The sequence below is a fragment of the Prionailurus bengalensis genome, chromosome D3, assembly GCF_016509475.1.
Source record: "Prionailurus bengalensis isolate Pbe53 chromosome D3, Fcat_Pben_1.1_paternal_pri, whole genome shotgun sequence".
NCBI classification, from domain to species: Eukaryota; Metazoa; Chordata; class Mammalia; order Carnivora; family Felidae; genus Prionailurus; species Prionailurus bengalensis.
Window position 1 is genome coordinate 21,149,595 of NC_057356.1, and position 21,539 is coordinate 21,171,133.

Sequence of the window (21,539 nt, forward strand, 5' to 3'; positions counted from 1 at the left end):
TTAACCCCTGCATCCTGGTAGTCTAATTCTACTCATTTATCCCAAAGAAATAATAAGAGATGCAGTCAAATAATTATGTGCAAGGATGTTGTTTGCAGTATTACTTATAATTGTGATACAGCGCAGAATAACTATAAAAACTTATAGAATAATTGCCAAAAATCCTTTTTAAAAATCAGAAACCATCTACAATTTTAATAAAAAAGTAAATTACCAATGAGGGTCTATCCATATGGTGATATATTACGTATTATTGAAAAATCATACTTTTACAAAATATTTAATGACTAGAAAATTTTCATATATGGAAGTAAAATAAACAAATACATAGATAGATGTACAAGTTGGCCACAATTTTGAAAAATGAAATACATGTATTGAAGCTCCTTCATCTCCTAGTGATAGAGAGCAGGTAAGAGAACGCAGTCAGCTTACCTTCCCATACTAGAATGATCTCACATTCTGAACTTCCCAGAATGAGTAGACAGAGCCAAGTTTATTCATCTTAAAAGATACAAAAAGCCTAATCTATGGAGTTTCTGGCCCCTCTGCTGGACTTGTTATTTGGTACAGAGGCCCAAAGCCTCAGGTTTTAATTCCCCCATCCGCCCAGGATGCAATCCATTTGACTGTACTTCTCAGGAATCTAACTGATGGGAATTTCTTTATCAAAGAGTTAGCTCTCATGGAAGCTGCCCCAAGAGCTTTCTCCCTCCCATCTGGGAGAGCCAAGGATGTGGCTGAAGGAAAACCAGATGGCCAATTTCACAGCTCCAACCAGATTTTGGGACTTGACCAATATAGTTTAGCTTGACTATGTTGTATCTGCATTTATCTAGCAGTTAACTTCCTTACAATTGTGAGCAGAAACTGCTTCTTTAGAAATAGTAATGCTTAAAAGGGTTCAGGGTAGAATTCATCCAAATCCTCAGCATATTCAACCCTGGATTTGAATGGCTATTCATTTGGCCCGCCATGTCGGGCCCCTGAAAGCATGAGGCAGCTCCCTGCTGGAGTGGCCCCCTTTACCTTTCGTGGGCTGTCCACGTAGGTGGGAGTCATGGCAACGCTGCTGCTCTCCGCTGGCTGGGAGGAGCTCTTGCCACTGTGCACAGCTGCCTGCTGTTCTCCCATGCACCTGAAAGATGGAAAAACACGTATCTGTGGCTTGTTGGGAGCCCCCTGGTGAAGGGCCCACAATAGCCAAGATGAAATGAAGATACTACTGCTGTCACCTCAGAAACACCCTTCTTTATTTCTCCTTCAGGCCCAACACGATACCCTTCATTGCATTCATTGTCCTGAACAATCAACAGTCCTCCCAGATAAACAAGAAAAGAGCTCCATTTAAAAAGCACTGTCGTAGTGCTTATAGTATTTACATGGCTTTTACTTTGAAAAGCCATGTGACATGGTTTGAATGACTCCATCCACAAACAACCCTTTTTTTAATCTCCTGGGAAGACTTGTTCTCGGTTTTCATTAAATATACCAGCAGAAGCACATTCTGAAAATTAGGGCTGCATTAACATGTGGCATAAACTATATGGGGAAATGTGTCGACTCCCCATACATTTTGAAGGTTTATATGTTAATTTTTCAAATACATGCACTTATATCCCTGCTCCTCTCCCCAACCCCCAATCACACATATCTAACAGACACTATCTCATAACACAAGACAACTATGGTTTTCTTATGACATCTTATCCCATCTCCGTTCTGATGTACATAAAAGTACATAAAAGCATATTTCCACATTTATTTTCCTTTTACCTATACTAAAAATAATTATGAGCTGTCATAACTTAAATGCTCCCCCAAATTTCTTCAACATATCACTGAATTTTTATTTGGTAGAGTTCAGGAGACTCTCATTATAGTTTTAAATCTTCATCACTATTGTAACATACACTTCTTGTGGTGTACGCTGTGAGGCACTGCCCAGATCCCTCTGCTATGGCCTTGCTGGCACAGTAGTGGGCCATGTTGTCCAGACTACTCACCTGTCAGCCCCTTTGGGGACAGCCCCAGCTGCAGAGCAGCCTTGTTCAAGCTCCTCCCCCCACTGGCCCCCAGCTGCCCACAATGAGTGATCAACAAGGGGGTGTACAGATCTGGCCATGTTGGTCCAACTGGGCTCATCTCTGAAGGCTGTTCTAGCTCTAGAGCTTAAGTGAGGGGACCCAAGGCTGTCACTGGGCCTGCACTGCACCTGGCTGCTCCCTCTATCCACTCCTGCTTCTTCCTCCCTCCCACACACGCTGAGCCTAAGGCCTCTCCTTAATAAACAACCTGCATGTTAAACTCCATCTCAGCCTGCTTCCCAGAGATCTCAGTCTGTGACACTTCTAAAATTCTGACATGTTTATTACAGATTGTCAAGTAATCTCATACCAGAGATTAAAAATCAGTTTCCATGGTAACCTGTTATACTCTTTTTTTTTCTAGTTTATTATGGAAAAATTTCAAACATATACAAAAGTAAAAAGGATAAGATAATAAATCCCTACATACCCAGCCCCAAAATTATAGAGCCAATCATGTTTCATCTATACTCCTTACCTATATACTCCAATTATTTTGAAGCAAAACATATTTCACCTGTAAGAACTTCAATATTCACTTTATCATTAAAAGAAAATAACTTAAGAAAAAAAAACATAACCATAATTCAAACACACTTAAAATTTTAAAAAATTTCCAATATCAAATATTTCCCCAACTGTCTCCCAAAAATTATTGGTAGTTTGTTCAAAACAGGGTTCAATTAAGGTCCCCCTATTGCAATGAGTTGTATCTCTTAACTCTTTTTTAAGCTATAAGTTCCTCTTCATTGTACTTCTATCTTTACAATTTATTTGTTGAAGAAAGTAGCTCATTTGTCCTGTAAATGCACATAGTCTGGATGTGCTGATTTTTATCCCTTTATTGTTTATCATATTCCTCTGTGCCTTGTACTTCCTGAGAACTGGGAGTTATACCTAATGGCTTGAGCAGATTCAGGTTCAATTTTGGACAAGAACTCTTCTTAAGTGGCATTATATATATCTATCTGGAGGCCTGTAATATCTGGCAGTCTCTCTCTGGTGATATTAGTGGCCACTGGTGATTTCTGTTAGATCCAGAAGTTCATTAAAGATCACACATGGTAATAGTCTATCATTCCTTCTGTACCTATTAGCTGCAATATTGAAAAAAGACAAACTTCCCTACACCAATTACTTGGTTACTCTGAGGTGTAATTCATATAGGAAAAGCAGAACAATTGCTCAATTCTTTCCCATGTCCCTGCACCACACTGTCTCTCTCTACCACATCAAAATGTGTTTTCCTTTGAGCCTCATCCACAAAGGCACACTGTGACATTCTCTCCCCCAAAGCTGCAGGGAGACCTGGTTACCCCCCATTGGCCCCTCAGATACACATGACAATCCCCATTTAGTGAGCTGCCTTTCATGTGCTGACCTGTGGACTAGGAATCAGGGTTTCGAATGTGAGTCCAAAACCCTTGTCCTTGGAGGCTCCTTATCTAACGGCTCATGAGGGGACCTGCCAGCAAAAGACTAGTTACCCTATATACATGCATATGTGAAAATAAACACGGAGGCCTACTGTCTTCTGCCAGGATGGGGTTGTCAGCCAAGCCTCCATAGAAGCAGTGACAATTGCCTTTTGGTGATCTCTGCTCTGACTTGGTTGTCACTGAGTTATCTTCAGCACCAGCTGCCCAGACTGGTCTCAGCCATGCTGACAATCAGCAGAAGGCTGAGACTGCTGGGGCCTCTATCTTCTACAAGAGCTTGACTAAACACACATGACTTTAGATAAAGACCAGAAGAAAACTAGAAAAACTAGACAGTTTATAGTAAGATGGCAGGAGTATAGGTGAAGTCTTCAAAAATTCTTTTCCATATTGCTATAGCATTGTTTTTCATAATAAACAAAATCGGATCAGCTTAGTGCAGCAAAAACAAAAGCAAAGCATACAAATAAAAAACGCTGTGTGTGCTAACATTATATAAAGGTCTGGCTCCCTCTGCTTTACCTCCTATATTGAGAAAACAAGAGCAGTCATCTGGAGAGAGAATAAGTCTCGGGTCTCTCTGTCCTGACTCCTGCTTGTGGGATTAGCTGAGAGTTTCTCCCTTCACACTGGGGGACACTACCACCTCAAGTATCCTTCCTCTTCCAGTCTGAGCAGAAAGAGGCTACTTGGACAAGTGTATTAAAGGATGACTCACTGACAAATTAAAATAAGATTCCCCACCTCCAGCTTCACACCCCTCCCAGCAACATATGTTCCTTGTTCTTTTTTCCAGTGGGAAAGATCTGTGATTAGTTACAGGAAGAACCTGGTGGGCTGAGTTCTGGGGTCTTCCCTTGGTCAGGTGAAGGTATTTTCTGAAGAGGACCCAGTGCCCTCAGTGATGAGCTCAACCTACCCCTGCTCTCCTCCTCTCATCTGCCCCCAGGTCCTCTCCAGGTTCCCTTGTCATCCTGTGTCCCTTCTTTTCCATTTATTATCACCCTCTCTCCAGCCTCTGTGACCTCTTGCCTGACTAGTGAGAGGCTGCCAAAGAGTCTCTGCCTCTTGGGGCCCACCTGCCAGGCCTTTCTATACATGGGGCTCATTTCTGAAAACACTTCTGCCAAAGACACCAACGGCATATTTCATGATACTAAGGAATGACTGTAACCTTTTAGGTAAATTATAGTATTAGGACTTTTAATTTTTTTTATTTTTATTTTTAAGTTTATGTATTTGAGAGAGAAAGAAAACACAAGTAGGGGAAGGGCAGGGAGAAAGAATCCCAAGCAGGCTCTGTGCTATAGGCACAGAGTCCCACGTGGGACTCAAACTGATGAACCAGTTGAAGTTAGATGCTTAACCGACTGAGCCACTCAGGCTCCCGAGGACTTTTTTTTTTTAAAGGAGTACTTCTCAGGGCACCTGGGGGTTCAGTTGGTTGCATCTGACTCTTGATTTTGACTCAGGTCACGATCTCACAGTTTGTGGGATCAAGCCCTGCATCGAGCTCTGTGCTGACAGCACAGAGCCTGCTTGGGAGTCTCTCTCTCTCTCTCTCTCTCTCTCTCTCTCTCTCTGTCCCTCCCTTGCTCACATGCATGCACTCTCTCTCTCTCTCTCTTTCTCTCTCTCAGAATAAGTAAATAAACTTAAAAAAGTATAAAGGAGTACTTCACTTTCAGTGATACATAGTGAAATACTATAGATGAAGAGATATGATGCCTGAAGCTTAATAAAGAGTAAAAAGGAAGGTGAGAACATGTGGGATATAAATGAAATAAGACAGGCCATGAGTTGGGGTCCCTGGGTGGCTCAGTGGGTTAAGCATCCAACTTCAGCTCAGGTCATGATCTCATGGGTTCATGAATTTGAGCCCCACATCAGGCTCTGTGTTGATAGCTTGGTGCCTGGAGCCTGCTTCAGATTCTGTGTCTCCCTCTCTCTGCCCCTCCCTCACTCAAGCTGTCTCTCTCTCTCTCTCTGAAAAATAAATAAAACAGGGGCGCCTGGGTGGCTCAGTCAGTTAAGCATCTGACTTCAGCTCAGGTCATGATCTTGCAGTCTGAGTTCGAGCCCCGCATCGGGCTCTGTGCTGACAGCTCAGAGCCTGGAGCCTGCTTCAGATTATGTGTCTCCTCCTCTCTCTCTGCCTCTCCCCTGCTCATGCTCTGTTTCTTTCTGTCTCTCAATAACAAAATAAACGTTAAAAAATTAAAAAAATAATAATAAAAAAATAAATAAATAAAACATTAAAAATTTAATTAAAAAAAAAAAGATTGGCCATGAGTTGATAATCATTGAAGCTGCAATGATAAGGAAACAGGGATTTATTATACTAGTCTACTTTACCTATTTGAAATTTTCCATTAAAATAAAAAACTTGCAAAGGATCCCTTTTGTGATAAGAACATGTAAGGACAGCATGGCATCCAACTTCCCACCTGTCTTTCCAATTGCACCTAGACTATGCCTTAAGCTCACTCCATGTTACTTTCGGAAAGCCTAATGTACACAGGTTCCTGCTTGGCCCAACATGGTCCCTCATGCCAGACAGATAAGGTCTAGTCTCCCCTAACATCTGTATAAGGAACTTCAACATCCCTTCCTCTGTCATTCTATGACTATCTATTGTGCACATACTATGTGCCAAGCACAACACACAGCCTCTGCCCTCAGAGCACAAGCAAGTCAGGGGGAATGTGAGTAAACCTGGGTAGAGTTCCACTAAGGGTTCTGATGGATATTGGTCTGGGGTGACAGGAAGCACAGAATCTGAGTTGGCTGGGAGGGTGAGGGGGCCAGGAAGGTTCCCAGAGTGGGGGCCACCTGCACACAGAGGTGTTTTCTCCTCTTGCCCAAGTCCCCTCACCTCTCTGTATAGATGCTTTCTTCCCTTCAAGGCCAACTCAAATCCCACCTCCTGGGACACTGTCACTGCCCTCCCAGGCAAGATGTAGCCCCACCAATATCCTGGGAAATGGAGCACATACTGTTTATGAAGGGACCACACAAATGCTTAGAGAAGCTGGCCAGGTCACATGCCTGAGGGTGCAAGACAAGTCCAAGACTAGAGGGTGTGGCTGTTCTCTGGTAAAACAGAGGGCATGTGCTCATTCCAAAGTGCCAGCCTTCCCATGGCTGGCTGTGCATGTGGACCCAGTACTATAACTGAGGCTCTTCTATTTCTAGAAAGGCTAGATTTTATTATCTATAGTACAGTGTTGTGTCAAAGTATCTGCAATACACTGTTTTATGAATAATATAATCATGCATCATGTTGTATATACTATACAACTTCTCATATACAAATTCAAATAAAATCCAAATTTGTATATGAAATCTTCAAACTAAAAAAATGCAGCTCAGATATTTTAAAAATATTTTGTATCTTGAGGGCAGTGAAACTATTCTGTAATGGTGGCTACATGTCATTACAAATTTGTCTAAACCCATAGAATGTATAACACCAAGAGTGATCTGTAATGTAAACTACAAATACTGGGTGATAATGTGACAATGCAGGTTTACCAATTACAATAAATGTGCCACTCTGGTAGGGGATGTTGACAATGGAGGAGATTGTGCAGGTATGGAGACAGGGGGTATACAAGAAATCTCTCTTCCTTCCACTCAAGTTTGCTTTGAACCTACAACTGCTCTAAATTACAAAATGTATTATTAAAAAAAAAAAAAAACCCAAACAAACCAAGAAACCCCACTTTATGGGCCAAACCAAATGTATCTGTAGTTCAAATTAAGTCCCAGATTGCAAGTTTATAATTTCTGGCATATTTCATGTTATTTGACACTTACTGGGTATTAACACAGCTTTCTCATGTATGTGTGTTTTTCTTAATTTCAGGCTCCTTGCAGAAACAATATTTCACCTCCACTCACAAAACCTTTGGAGCCTGCTGGTGGGGACGAGTCACTCCCCGAGCAGGCACTTACTTCTGACTGGCTTCCATCTCCAACAGGGCGGACAGAGCTGATGTTCCCTTCTTGCCAACTGGGGGGCCGGTAGACTCAAGGGAGTGTGTGGCAATGGGCCCGGTCATCTGTAAGCCTTTCATGGCGGTCCCTTTCTAAAGCAGAGAAGAGGAGACAAGACCATCAGCCTCAGTGGGCTCCCTTAGCAGATGCCACTCACAGCCCAGAGTGTGCCTGCTGTATCTGTTGTGCTTGAGGCTCTGGGAATCCAATTAACAGAGGCAAGTGACATGGGTTCCTGCTATTCAGTAAATGCTTAGAACAGCTTTTCACTTCAACTGAAGGTTCAAATGCCTGTCAACTCAAAACAAACTGCCTCCTTGAGGTGGGTTCCACAAATCACTTCACCCTTGTCGTACCACCAGGAAGTAAATAATGTTCTACCTAAATCACAGAAGAAGAAACTGAGTCCCAGAGAAGTTAAGTAACCTATCCCAAATCCCACTGACGCTAGAGTTCAAGCTCTAGTCATTTGGTTTCAAAACGAAAGTTCTTTCTACCATGCAAGGTCTTTCAGAAATGTTTCTAATTATAAGCAATGCTGTGTACAAAGTGTAGCCAGTGTGGGGGGAAGAACATGGAACTTGGGGTTAAAAACACACTAATGAAACATCACTACTCACAGTGGAAAGGAATGAATTACTGATACAAGCCACAAATTGTATGAACTTGGGTGAATCCCAGAGGCATTATCCTGAGTGAAAGAAAGCAGCTTCTCAAAAGGTTACACATTATATGATTCTGTGTATATGACTTTTGGAAAAGGCAACAGTACAGTGATGGAGAACAGGCCAGTGGCTGCCAGGGGTTATAGATGGAGGCAAAGTGTGACTATAAAGGGTGGCACGAGGGAGTTTTTTGGGAGTGATAGAACTACTCTGTATCCTGATTGTAGTTGTAGTGTTACATGAATCTATGCCTCTGTTAAAATTCACAGACCTGTACACACACACACACACACACACACACACACACACACACACACACAGAATCCCAGATCTGCCCTGTACTGGCTGGGCATATCCCATAACCCCATGAGCCTCAGTATCCTCACTGGGTGGTGTGGGGCTGAACACACCCAAGGTGCTGGAAATTCCAAAAGTAATGAGAGTTAAACAAGTATCACTGCCACTACCCTCGAGTGACTTTTACTCAGTAATCCAGAGGAAGCAGCTGGGCTTGACATAGGGTCTCACTTGGGGAATGCACGAAGGAGCTGTGTGTCCTCAGGTAGGCAAGGGTGGTCCCGTGCCACAGAACACTACCCACTGGCTGCCTGTACCCTATCCCTCCCTCCTTCACCCTGCACTAGAGGAGAACTCACTGTTTCAGAGTTAAGATAAATGCAACTGTAGAGTAAATAAACCGGTCAGAGAGAGGCCCCTGAGATAGGAGGAGACCAAGCACAGCCCCCACGGGGCCCACAGAGCCCTACCCGCATCATGCGATCTGAGCGATGCCGCCTGCGGATCCGGTTCAAACCCTCCACGAAGCGGATAAAACCATCCAGGAGCTGCCACTCTTCTTCATCCGCCCGGGGCCTGTCCCCATAGATGTCGCAGTGGGCTTCCCCCTCTGTGATGCGCTTGGTGGCAGTGACACAGGCTGGCAGCAGCAGGAAGCGGGTCCTCCAGAACTTCAGAGACTCAATTAAGCTGTGGAGGGCCAAAGGGAGAAAAGGGGGTGTGGTGAGCAAAAGCAGACAATAAAAGCACGCCTAATGAACACCCCATCTTGACCCTGTCCTCAGAGTCGGTATGTGACGAGCAAGCTCCCCTTGAATAAGTGTTCGTCTGATGCTACATCTCATGGCTTCATTTAAAACACAAGCTTTGGAGGTAGGCCATGAAACGTGCTTTTAGTTTATATCCCAGAGATGTCAGAATGCTTCGTGCTGCCAGACTCAGTGGGGTTGTGGCTTTTTATCATCACAATCATAAATCACACATAAAAATTAAAAATCAAAAATGAGACACCACAGGCAGTCAGGAAAAGGTTAAGAACATGATCTACTCTGACATTTCATCAAAGAGCACTTCATCACTGAAGTTTCTGTTGTTGTACTGTGGTAAAACATACATAGCAAAATGTGCCACGTTAACAATCCTGAAGTGTACACTTACTTCTATGCCATCAAGTACGTTCACACTGCTGTGCAACCATCACCACCACCCACCTTCTCACTGAGTTTTGTAACCCAGTGCAGATGTGCTTTTTGTTCTTCCATGTTTTCTAAAACAAACATCATCTTGTAATCAGAAAAAAGGACAGACGTGTTAAAATTTAGGTACACCCAAGGCAGCCAGACGGAAAGCCAAGGCACACTCTCTGACCTGAAGTCCTCAGACCCAGCAGAACAGATATACTGATCTAAGTAATTCCACTTGTACTCCTCCAGCCGCTCATGGGAGAATTCCACCCAACAGGAGACGAACTCTGAGTCCGAGTGGGAGGGACAGAGGCTGTAGGTGTAGTGGATCTGGGCGGATTCATAAGGGTACCTGAAAAACAAAGGGCATGCCCAGAAGTCCAAAAGAGAATTCCCTCTCCTCCAATTCTTCTGGACCTTTCCATCTGCATATACTTAGCACCATCCTTGGCATTTCAACCCTCAAGTGCAGTAACCAACTCATCCCAAGGGACTGGAAACGGAAATTTCTTAGTTCTTAAACTTTGCCATTCTTTTACCCTCCCATTCTTTATTTTTAATTGGCTTTCTAGGAATCAGGCTAAACATCATAGGCTGAATCATAATCCCTTTTAGAGGAAGGTGAGCTATAACCATAAAATAATCCTAGAGAACAAAACAGTAATTCCAAGAAAAGGAAAACCAACCACTCAACCTATCTTGAATTATGTCATGCACATAAGTCATTATGTGCACAGCATGCATTACAAACACAAGTTAGTAATGTGGACACAATTCAGGACAGTAGGTGAAAACCTTAAATTTCCAAGGACTCACTTGGGAAGGTAACGTGTCACTGTGATCATCTTATCCTTCAGCGTCACTTTGTGGAACGTTCTGCCCATACTCAGCCAGTACTGGTCCTCCTCCTCAGGGCGGTTTCGGGACACAAGGCCTAACAGAGGGGGGGTTAAAATCATTTCCTCCATCTAGTCGAGGATCATTCCTTTAACAGGCAATTGCTTCTCTTCCATATACAGTCAGAAAAAGGAGAAACAAAAGAGGCAACTCTTTTGAGGGCCAGTTTCATGGAAAAGACTTATTTTTGTTAAAAAAAAAAAAAAAAAAAGTCCTGAAGTTGGCAGAAATTTTGTTACTAAACCAGCCAGCAGCAGATTAGAGCCCGGGGTGCTGACAGCATCCAGAAGATACACTCAAAGCTGAACAGCCTGATTCCTCAGCCTTGGAGAAGGAAAGCTCTGGATTAGATGTTAATGGGCTAAGACTCAACTCTGGGACTGAAATGAAACTCCACTCCACTCAAGCACAAGCTGCCACTCTGGCAGTTAAAGGTCCTCGCCCCCAGTGTGGCAGCCAACCTACCTTTAGTTTCCGTGACTCCCACACTATAACCATGCTTTGGTCTTTTTTTTTTAAGTTTATTTATTTATTTAGAAAGAAAGAGATAGGGAGCACGCACAAGCCAGGGAGGGGCAGAGAGAGGGGGAGAGAATCCCAAGCAGGCTCCATGCTGTCAGCACAGAGCCGCAAGTGGGGCTCCATCTCACAAACCATGAGATCATGACCTGAGCTGAAAGCAAGAGCCAGAGGCTTAACCAACTGAACCACCCAGGCACCCAAAACCATGCTTCAGTTGTAATTTTCTTCTCTAAACATTTGCTCCTGTTGCTTTTTCAGCCTTCTCTTTCTGGGCCATCAAGATCCCACAGATCACTTAAGGTCACCATCAAAATTGCCACTGCTCCAGTAAGCTAGCAGATCCCATCAGCAGTTTGAATTTTACCCTGGATGTGGCTCCACATGTGCGTGTCTCACACCCTTTCAAAGTGGAGGTTCCATGAGGCCGGGGCCCAAATCTTGTTTGTCTTTAAATTTTCTGTAGCACCTGACAAAATGCCATGCCCACAGCAGGTATCGAAAACATACTAGGTGAATTGAATTGTGCATAGAAAGAGGGAAATTCTGAGGAATCAAGAAAACTGTAAGCTTTTAAGAGAGTAAAAATAGTGCCTTGATGGACAACTGAGCAAAGACAAGATTCTTGTGATCTAGAAATGAAACCGGCTGCCCTCATGCAGTTCTGAGAGACAGTCACACAGGGCAGGCAGCATGGGAGTTGTCAGGATGAGAGGATGGCAGAGGTTGAAAGGACCTTCACTAGGAATGCAAAATTTCCCAGGTGATAGTGAGGGGCAGCAGTCAGGCTGCATATAAGAGGACAGGCTTTGACTCAGAGGACCCTAGGTTAAACCCCATCACTTCCATTTGTTAGCAGTGTGCCCTTGGGTACCAAACCTCTCTGAGTCTCACTTTCTGCAACTAGAGTGTGTCTGAGGGCCCCCATTCCTGCATTCCTTCTTTCTTGCAACAACCCCCTGCTGGCTGTAAGGAAGACAAAGTCATAGGATAATGTTCATGAGCACCTAGCACAGTACTGAGACCCCACTCTAAATTAGTTCCTGTTTTGGGGCATCTGGGTGGCTCAGTCAGTTAAGTGTCCAACTTTAGCTCAGGTCATGATCTCGCAGTTCATGTGCTAGAGCCCCACGTTGGGCTGTCTGCTGTCAGCACAGAGCCCGCTTCAGATTCTCTGCACCACCACCCCATCCCGCCCCCACTTGTTCTCTAAATAAATTAAATAAATAAATAAACTAAAAAAAGGAAAGAAAAAAATTAATTGGTTCCTGTTTTCATCCTGCACAGCACTCTTGACAATCTGTGATCAAATAAATACTTGTGGTTTATTTAGTCTAATGCTTGTTTTGCCCAGTAGACAATAAACTTTGAGGACAGGGCTGAGGCTATTCTGTTCACTACTGGAACAGGGTCCCCCTCATAACTGGTAGTCAACAAATCTTCAATCAGAAGCAATCTCACTTATGATAGTCACTTTTCCAATAACTAATAAACAACAATGATACCATTTCTGTTACAACAGAAATAAAAGGATTAAATTTATCATAGGAAAAAATAGCCAGAAAGAGTATGGTCAGGTGAGTAGACTGGCCAACTAGCCATGACATGAGACTCATGAATCGACCAGAGCAGAAGTGGATGCCAGAGGAATTATGAACCTCTAAGGGCTATTCTAGAGAAAAGCAGGTAGGAAGGCTAGATGGGGCCACTGACACTAAAGATTAATTCATTCCACTATTCCTGGGATAAAGAACAAAATCCTTCACATGGCCCTGTGAAGCCTGGGTCTCCTGACATGTCTGGCCACATCTCCAGCTTACTCCCTGTGCTCCATCCCACCAGTCTTCTTTTTGTTGCCCAGAAAGTGTCACAGTGCCTCCTGCCACAGAGCCTTTGCACATACTAATCCCTCTGCCTGGCATGTTCTTCCCATATACTTCTACCCACTCCCAACCTGGTTCTCTTCCTAGTAACTCTTGCACATAGTTTAGGTCTCACCTCAAACATCACCTCCTCACGGAAGCCATCCCTGACCCTCCAGACCAGATCAAGACCAATATTAAATATCCTTATAGCCCTTTGATTTTTCCTTCACAGTCTTTATCACAACAAGGAATTATATTATTTCATAGTATGATTAATGTTATTTTTCCCCACTGGGCTATAAATGCCCCACAGAGCAAGGGCTTCAAAAATACTATTGAGTGAATGAATGAATGAATGAATGAATGAATGAATATATTTATCAACCCATATTGTTGTATGCCAGGCACGGTGGTCTCCAATGTAAAGGATAAAAACATGAGGTTGACATAGTCCTGGAACTCAAGAAGATTACTATTCAGTACAGTCTAGAAAATAAAAAGAAGACAACAAGTGATAAATAACATAATGGGCTCCCAAGAAAATCCAGAGGGAGCCCAAAGCTTCATCATAAGCAACAAGGCCTGGACTGGATAGACCACCAAGCTCTCTATCACAGATCCATACTTCTTTGATTTTCTGGCCAGAGGCACTCTAATGGAGTCAAAGATGATCTGAGGTTTTGAGCTGGGAGGTTAGGAAAGTGGGGAATCTCATTAGCTGCAAGGAGGAAGCAGGAGCCTAACAGGTACTTACTGATTGTTCTGGGAAATGATCCCTGCTTTCTGGTTCTAGGCACCCATACTTAATTCTCTCTACCTGACTTATTTCAGAAGAGCTCTCCGGAGCCTGGCTGTAACTCAATTGGCATCACTGAGTCTCCGTCACTTAGTGTCTGCCACTCACAGACGATCCATTCTTGTTTCAATGTGCTAAGCTTCAGCAACAAGTAAGAGAAGATGAATCCAGAATGGGAGGGTGGGGTGGGAAGTATAAACTTCAGGTTTACAAAACATCTGAGAACCTGCTGTGTGCCAGGTACTGTGCTAGAAATAAATATTGGGTCTAAAGGGACGCCTGGGTGGCTTAGTCGGTTGCATGTCCAACTTCGGCTCAGGTCACAATCTCACAGTTTGTGAGTTCGAGCCCCGTGTCGGGCTCTGTGCTGACAGCTCAGAGCCTGGAGCCTGCTTCGGATTCTGTGTCTCCCTCTCTCTCTGCCCCTAACCCACTCGCATTGTCGCTGTCTCTCCCAAAAATAAAAATAAACATTAAAAAAAGTATATTGGGTCTAAAATATGCACTATGTACTTTGACAGTTCAGTCCTGGCTCAGCTGCCTGCTACTCCAGGGTATTGCCAAAGCCAGGCTATAACATTCCTAAACTGGGTCATATCCTCTTCCTTAAAAGGAGAGTGGTAGACTAAAGAAAATTTTAAGATAAATCTGGGCCTAGTGGAGACTATATTCCTCATGTAAAGTAAAATTTTGTGAATTTTGTGTTGAAAAATAATTACTCCTAAATTTGTCTATTCCCTACCATCTTGAGAACATACTCATACAAATTAAGTTGAAAAGAAAAAATACAAGTCCCCAGAGAAAAACTTACCTCGGCTATAGAGTGGGCTGCTGCTCAGCGGGGGTGGGACAGCAGGGTTGGGTTTCTGTGCCTTGGGCTGCACTATGATTTGGTAGCCCTGCATGAGACGCTGGCAGATGAACTCTTCAAACACCTGCTGGGCCGTCATCTGCACACCTTCCTCATCCCTCCTGAGAAAACAGACGGTTGTTCACATGGGTGTGCTTGGCCCAGGTCAGAGTGACACTCAGAGTCTATACTCCCATCCTCTGTTTTTGCTTTGACCCCACAAGCCAGCCCTGATAACCATTGTATGGTGGTTCATAAAACTATCAATCTATAAACCAGTTTTGGGAGAAATGATCAGTTGAAAAGAGGCAGAAGAAGAAGGCAAATAAAAGCTAATAGCCAATCTTAGAAAAGAAGATCAGGGATGCCCGGGTGGCTCAGTCAGTAGAGCGTTCAACTTTTGATTTTGGTTCTGGTCATGATCTCAGGGCTGTAGGTGATCTCAGGCGCCTGGATGGTTTAGTCAGTTAAGCCTCCGACTCTTGATTTTGGCTCAGGTCATGATCCCACAGTCGTGAGATCAAGCCCCATGTCGGGCTCTGTGCTCATAGCACGGAGCCTGCTTGGGATTCTCTCTCTCTCTCCCCCCCTCTCTCTCTGCCCCTCCCCTGCTTGTGCACATACTCTCTCTCAAAATAAATAAACATTTTTTTTAATTAAAAAAAATTTATCTTTCTCTCCCTCTGCCCCTCTCTCCAGCTAGTGCACTCTCTAAAACTTAAAAAAAAAAAAATGTTTTTAGTTAAAAAAAATTTTTAAAAAGAGATTTAGTGTGTCCAGAACAAATGCAATAGAAAAATATGAGAAAGGATCAATGAGGACAAATGGCTAAAGGAGGCATGTCAATGGAACTCTAAAAAAAAATTGACAATTCTTGCTTCAATAAAATTCTCTAAACAGAAAAGGAAGACACAGGCTTGAAAATGCAGTGTTTTGATGCATACCCCAAACCCTCCTCTGACACCGACCTGTCGATGTCTGCTTCTGGGAGGAGATCATAACAGCCCTCCGTGTAGTCGTTCTGCAGGCCCTGGCGGTCAGGGAAGTAGTCGGTGGTGAGGGGGAGACACGCCGGAGTAGTGAGAGACTTCCAGTCCACTCCAACTGTGCAACAGAAGCCTGGCACTACAGGGGGAGCAGACAGTGTCAGAACTGCCTCGTGTAACAGGGGAGAAAGGTACGTGTGGTCACCAGGGCAGGTGTGGGACATGGGTGGGGTGGGGGAGAGGAGTGAAAGGTAACAAAATTGCCAGGAAAGGGATGGAAAAGAAGAAAAGGGGTGGGGGAGGGAGGAAGAGAGAAACAGAGTTTGTTAGATAATGCAGTGCAAGTGCTTATCCAATCCCATCATGCAAATGGGATTCACAGCTGATATTTTTCATTTTTTGCCGATCTTCAGCTAACAGCCACAATGCCAGTGAGGTTACTGCAGGGTAGCACAGGCAGTGTTATGCATCGAAGCAAATCAACATTCCAAGAGCAGAAAACAGGCTCAAGCCAGAGCCTCTCTGGAGGACTGCAGAGTGGCCGGTGGGGAAAGAAGAGCTCAGCCAGGTTTTGGAGCAATCAGCACATGGTAGCAGAATTCAGGAATACTTTCAGAATTGCAAAAATAGGTCACAGATCCAAAAGGGTAGGAGGAGAAATCAAAGAAGGGTGTCTGGGAAAGTTACAAGGCCATAACTTCAAGAGACAGACTTTAACAATCTAGAAATGAAAGCTGCAATCAGCAGAGTGGGCCCAATCACATGGATCTGTCCTGAATCGCCTGCTCTTTGGTTAAAGCAGGGTTTCTCCACCTTGGCACTACTGACATTTTGGACTGGAAAATTCTTTGTCTTGGGGGGCTGTCCTTTGTATTTTAGGATTTGAACAGCATCCCTGGACTCTACTTACTAGATGCCAGTGGCATCTCCTGGTTGTAAAAACCAAAAACGTCTGCAGATGTTGCCACATGTCCCCCCAGGGAGCAAAATCATCCGCAGTTGAGAATCACTGACTTACGGTAATAGGGAAGTTATCTCTTTAAGTAATTTAAGCAAATATTATTTTTCAAATCTTTATACAAGGGAGCAATCTGAAGCAAAAACACTCCATGACTTTGCCTCTGAGTATCAAGCAAGGGACACCTTAAACACCTTATCTTTGGGGTGCCAGGATGGCTCAGTTGGTTACGCATCCGACTCTGGATTTCGGCTCAAGTCATGATCTCACGGTTGTGAGACTGAGCCCCACGTTGGGCTCCGCGCTGAGTGTGTAACCTGCTTGGGATTCTCTGTCTCCATCTCTCTCTGACCCTCCGCAGCTCACACTCGCACGAACACGTGCGCGCTCCCTCTCTAACAGTAAGTAAATAAATAAATAAATAGCACCTTATCTTTTGCACAGTGCTAATGCAGCTTACATTGTGATTCACCTCTGTCTCATTCACCCTATCTCATCAGCTGACACATGACCTCCTCAGAGCAGGTACTGCGACATCACTGACCCCTTTAAACACCTGGCCAAGCCGAACCTCCCAGAAGTTACTCAATCAGAAGCCTCTCTGCTTAGGGATCTTTCCACCACATAGTGACACACACACACTACCCAATACAACAGAGTCCCACTGAACCTAGAGTTAAAGGACAAGAAGAGGACCCGACGCATGTGATAAGTCATAGTGGGAAACACGCCCCATGTAGCACCACTGCCTTAGGAAATTGCAACAAAACTAACTCCCTGATCTACACAGGTCTAGGGTATTTTATTTGTTTATTTGTTTGTTTGAATTCTATTTTAGTGTGGTAAGCACACTTAACATGAGAGCTACTCTTGGCAAAATTTTAAGAGTACAACACAGGAATGCTAACTTGGGCACAGCGTTGTGCAGCAGATCTCTAGAATTTATTCATCATGCATAACTGGAATGTTATATCCACTGATTAGCAACTCCTCACTTCCACCTCCCCTCAAGCCCCTGGCAATCACCATTCTACTCTCTGATTCTGTGAGTTTGACTATACACAGGCCTTGATAACTCATTAACACTTCGAGAATTAAAAAATCACAATCCAAAAGAACCTAATTGATCACCCCAATTTCCCAATATGGCAGATGAAGGAGTAAGCTTGTTCCTAGTTCCCAGTTAGAACCAGGAGCAGAAGGAAGACACCCAATCAAAACTACAGTAGGAAGCCAGAAGCAGAAGACAGTTGAATATGCTGTCTTAGATCATTCTGGCTCTCATTAGCTTCCTGACCCTCTGGACCATAAACATCCTTCAGAAATGTTTTCTGCTGGGCACACACCAAGATACAAACATTCAAATGTCTGGTCCAAAATCCCATGGTGAGAAAAGTTCCTGATTCTTAGTTTAATGATGTTTTTTCCTTGGGCAAACAGTGTGGCCTCTTTTCTAACTCCAATATCTTTACGCTCTATAGAGAAGGACTCTGAAGAGGGCCCACAACAGAACCGTTGAATTAACAACGATAAACATGGATTCCAAAATCCAGTGCTAGGGTTGTACAGAAAAAATAGGCTCATCTTTTCACTGTTGGCAGCATTCTGGAAAATAATCATCCTGCCAACCATACTTTGGGGGAAATATATTCCAGGATGTGAACTGAAAGAAAAGATATACCCACTGCACCATGTACTATACCTGTATTCAATAGTATTGCTAAAAAACTAGAAACCACCCAAAATGACCCCCAATAATAAATGATTTTTCAAACTGGGATGTAATGTGTTTGATACATGTGCTAAGTCACTAAAAATGACTAGCGGGGGGACACATGGTTGCTCAGTGGGTTAAGCATCCAACTCTTGGTTTCAGCTCAGGTCATGATCTCAAGGTTCCTGGGTTTGACCCCCCACATTGGGCTCTGTGCTGGCAGTGTGGAGCCTGCTTGGGATTCTCTCTCCCTCTCTTTCTGCCCTTCCCCGACGTGTGCACACATGTGCGCATTCATGCTCACTCTCTCTCAAAATAAAACATTAAAAAAAATGACTAAGGGCTCTTGGGTGACTCAGTTGGTTAAGCATCCGACTCCTGATTTCAGCTCAGGTCATGATCTCATAGTTGTGAGATCGAGCCCCGCATCAGGCTCCACACTGGATCTGGAGCCTGCTTAAGATTCTCTTTCTCCCTCTCTCTCCCCTTCCAATGCATGAGTGCGTTCTCTCTCTCTCTCTCTCTCTCTCAAAAAAAAAAAAAAAAAAAAAAGAGGGGTGCCTAGGTGGCTCAGTCAGTTAAGTATCCAACTTGGGCTCAGACCTTGATCTTGTGGTTCATGAGTTCAAGCCCTTGCGTCGGGCTCTGTGTTGACAGCTCAGAGCCTGGAGCCTGCTTCAGATTCTGTGTCTCCTCTCTCTCTGCCCCTCCCCCACTCATGCTTGGTCTGTGTCTCTCAAAAATAAACATTAAAAATTTTTTTAAATAATAGAAAAAGAAAAAAATGACTAATATGAGGAGTCAGAAGAAGTAGTAAAAGGATTATTTAGTTAATTATAAGTGGGAAGAAAGATTCAGTGATGTATATCTACTGGTCACAGCTAAGTAAAATAAAGTCTACCAGGTGGTAGGATTTTTTTTTTTTTTTGTATTCTGCTATTATAGATATTTAGATGTGCTCTTCCTGCAGATATTTCAACAGATAAAGATGATTTAAAAAAAAATGCAACCCAGTCAAACAATTTCAACTACAAGTATGTAAACAGTTCTAGTCCCTCTTATTCCTTTGTTCCCTAGAGCCATCACAAGGCCTTTAAGGGCTAAGGCCAGTTCTGAATTGGCGTAAGGACCTCATGGGAATTCCATTACCCTTCCCAAGTGCTGCTGAATCACATTCCAGAAGAGGTTATTTGGCCACTCCCCTCTTCACTTTCCACTGGAGAGGCTGAAAATTTTTCCTTTACCACATTGCCTTCTGGTACCCAGAGATGTGTGGACTTCCCACAGAGCTCCCCCTTGCTTCCTCATGCTCTGACCAACCCCGCCCTGACCCCACCCCAGTCAGCTGCTCCCTCTTACTTGGATCTGGAGAGGTAGAAACACTGTCCTCTAGAGAATCCTTGTTTTGGGTCCTAGGATTCATACCTATGGAAAGATGAAAACAGCTTAATGAGGCTCATTCTATAAAATAAAGAAGTAAATGAAAGTACTGGCCAGTTATGGTTGAAAAAGCCCAAAATCATAGCTAAAAATAAAAATGTGAACCAAGTACAAATTCTGTGAATATTTCAAACAGCACAAAAGAATCAATCAAAGAAAAATGAGCAATCTAAAACTTGGGAATGATCCAGAACATTACTCTGAGGTTATCAATACCATTCTTTGCCCAATGAGACCATTAGCATTGGCTTACATGCACACGCGCGCACACACACACACACACACACTAGCAAAAAGCAATCCACCATTTATTTTAAGAAAATGGCTATATTTCAAAGTCACTTCAACTAATTGGATAAATCTTTAGCAAAAACAAAATGACCTATTTAAAGTTTATTTCACTTATCAGTCATCATTATCTGGAATTTCCTTCTCCAAATCATAGCTTTCTGGAATATGACCTAAGACATATTAAAACTCACCACTTTAAGAGAAAAACAATGATTTTCCCTATAAGTGTCTGAAAGAAAAAACAGAAAGATCTTTGAAATACAACTTATTGCCTGAAAAATAACAGAACTAATTTTAAAGTACATATCAATATTTATTTTTTTATGTTTATTTATTTTTGAGAGAGAGAGAGCGAGAGACAGACAGAGTGTGAGCGGGGGAGGGACAGAGCAAGAGGGGAATAAAGAATCCGAAGCAGGCTCCAGGCTCTGAGCTGTCAGCACAGAGCTTGACACAGGGCTCAAACTCACGAGCCTCGAGATCATGACCTGAGCCAAAGTGGGACGCTTAACCGACTGAGCCACCCACGTGCCCCAAAGTACATATCAATGTTTAAAGGTCCCTTTCTAGACACATATACTTACTAGAAAATTATGGTACTATGAAAAAGATTGGGAAAATCCTCACCAAACTGTCAACAGTGGCTACCTCCAAGGAGAAAGCTGGGGGAGGTGACAGGAGGTAAACCAGAACTTACAGTTTTTATTCTAGATACTTTTGTGTCATCTGAATCTTTTATAACAAGAATAAATACGTATAAGTCCCTCATGGAGTCTTTGAAAGGACAAGCCACAACATGAGAGAAATCATCTGCAAATCACCTATCTAGCAAAGGACTTGTAGCCAGATTACATAAACAGCCCTCAAAACTCAAGAACAAGAGCACAACTTAATGAGAAATAGGGCAAAAGATTTGAACATTTCACTGAACACATACAGAAACCAAATAAGCACATGAAAAGATGCTCAACTTCCTCAGCCATTAGGGAAATGGCAAGTTAAAAGTACAGATACCTCTACAGACCTCTTGGAATGGCTAAAATGACAAGTCATGCCAAGTGTGAACAAGATGTGGAACAATGGAAACCCTTATTCATTGATGGTAGGAATGCAGAATGATGCACGGCTTTGGAAAATAGTTTAAAAAAAATAGTAACTTTTTTTTTAACAGTTTATTATTTTTGAGAGACAGAGAGCATGAGCAGGGGAGGGGCAGAAAGAGAGGGAGACACAAAATCTGAAGCAGGTTCCAGGCTCTGAGCTGTCAGCACGGCAGCTTCTTTAAATAGGGGCACCTGGGTTAAATAGTTAAATAGGGGCGCCTGGGTGGCTCAGTCGGCTAAGCGGCCGACTTCGGCTCAGGTCATGATCTCGCCATCAGTGAGTTCAAGCCCCACATTGGGCTCTGTGCTGACAGCTCGGAGCCTGGAGCCTGTTTCAGATTCTGTGTCTCCCTCTCTCTGACTCTCCCCCATTCATGCTCTGTCTCAAAAATAAACAAACGTTAAAAAAAAAAAGTTAAAAAAAAAAGTTAAACAGATAGGGGTGCCTG

The 21,539-nt window shown here is 43.3% G+C and overlaps 1 protein-coding gene across 12 annotated transcripts in view; it reads right to left on the reverse strand.

Moving 5' to 3' along the window:
• DEPDC5 (DEP domain containing 5, GATOR1 subcomplex subunit) overlaps positions 1-21,539 on the reverse strand; it is a 127,029-nt gene that overhangs the window by 37,475 nt on the left and 68,015 nt on the right. For 7 of the 12 annotated variants that reach the window (XM_043557936.1, XM_043557944.1, XM_043557939.1 and 4 more), the window contains 8 exons: positions 19,616-19,681; positions 15,567-15,723; positions 14,560-14,720; positions 10,488-10,605; positions 9,856-10,023; positions 8,958-9,177; positions 7,484-7,617; positions 1,030-1,138 (listed from right to left, as the gene is read on the reverse strand). In XM_043557936.1, coding sequence (XP_043413871.1) covers positions 1,030-1,138; positions 7,484-7,617; positions 8,958-9,177; positions 9,856-10,023; positions 10,488-10,605; positions 14,560-14,720; positions 15,567-15,723; positions 19,616-19,681 — 1,133 coding nt within the window. Of the gene's footprint in view, positions 1-1,029; positions 1,139-7,483; positions 7,618-8,957; positions 9,178-9,855; positions 10,024-10,487; positions 10,606-14,559; positions 14,721-15,566; positions 15,751-19,615; positions 19,682-21,539 lie in introns of all 12 variants that reach the window. The other 5 variants (XM_043557935.1, XM_043557943.1, XM_043557941.1 and 2 more) reach the window with 1 other exon arrangement.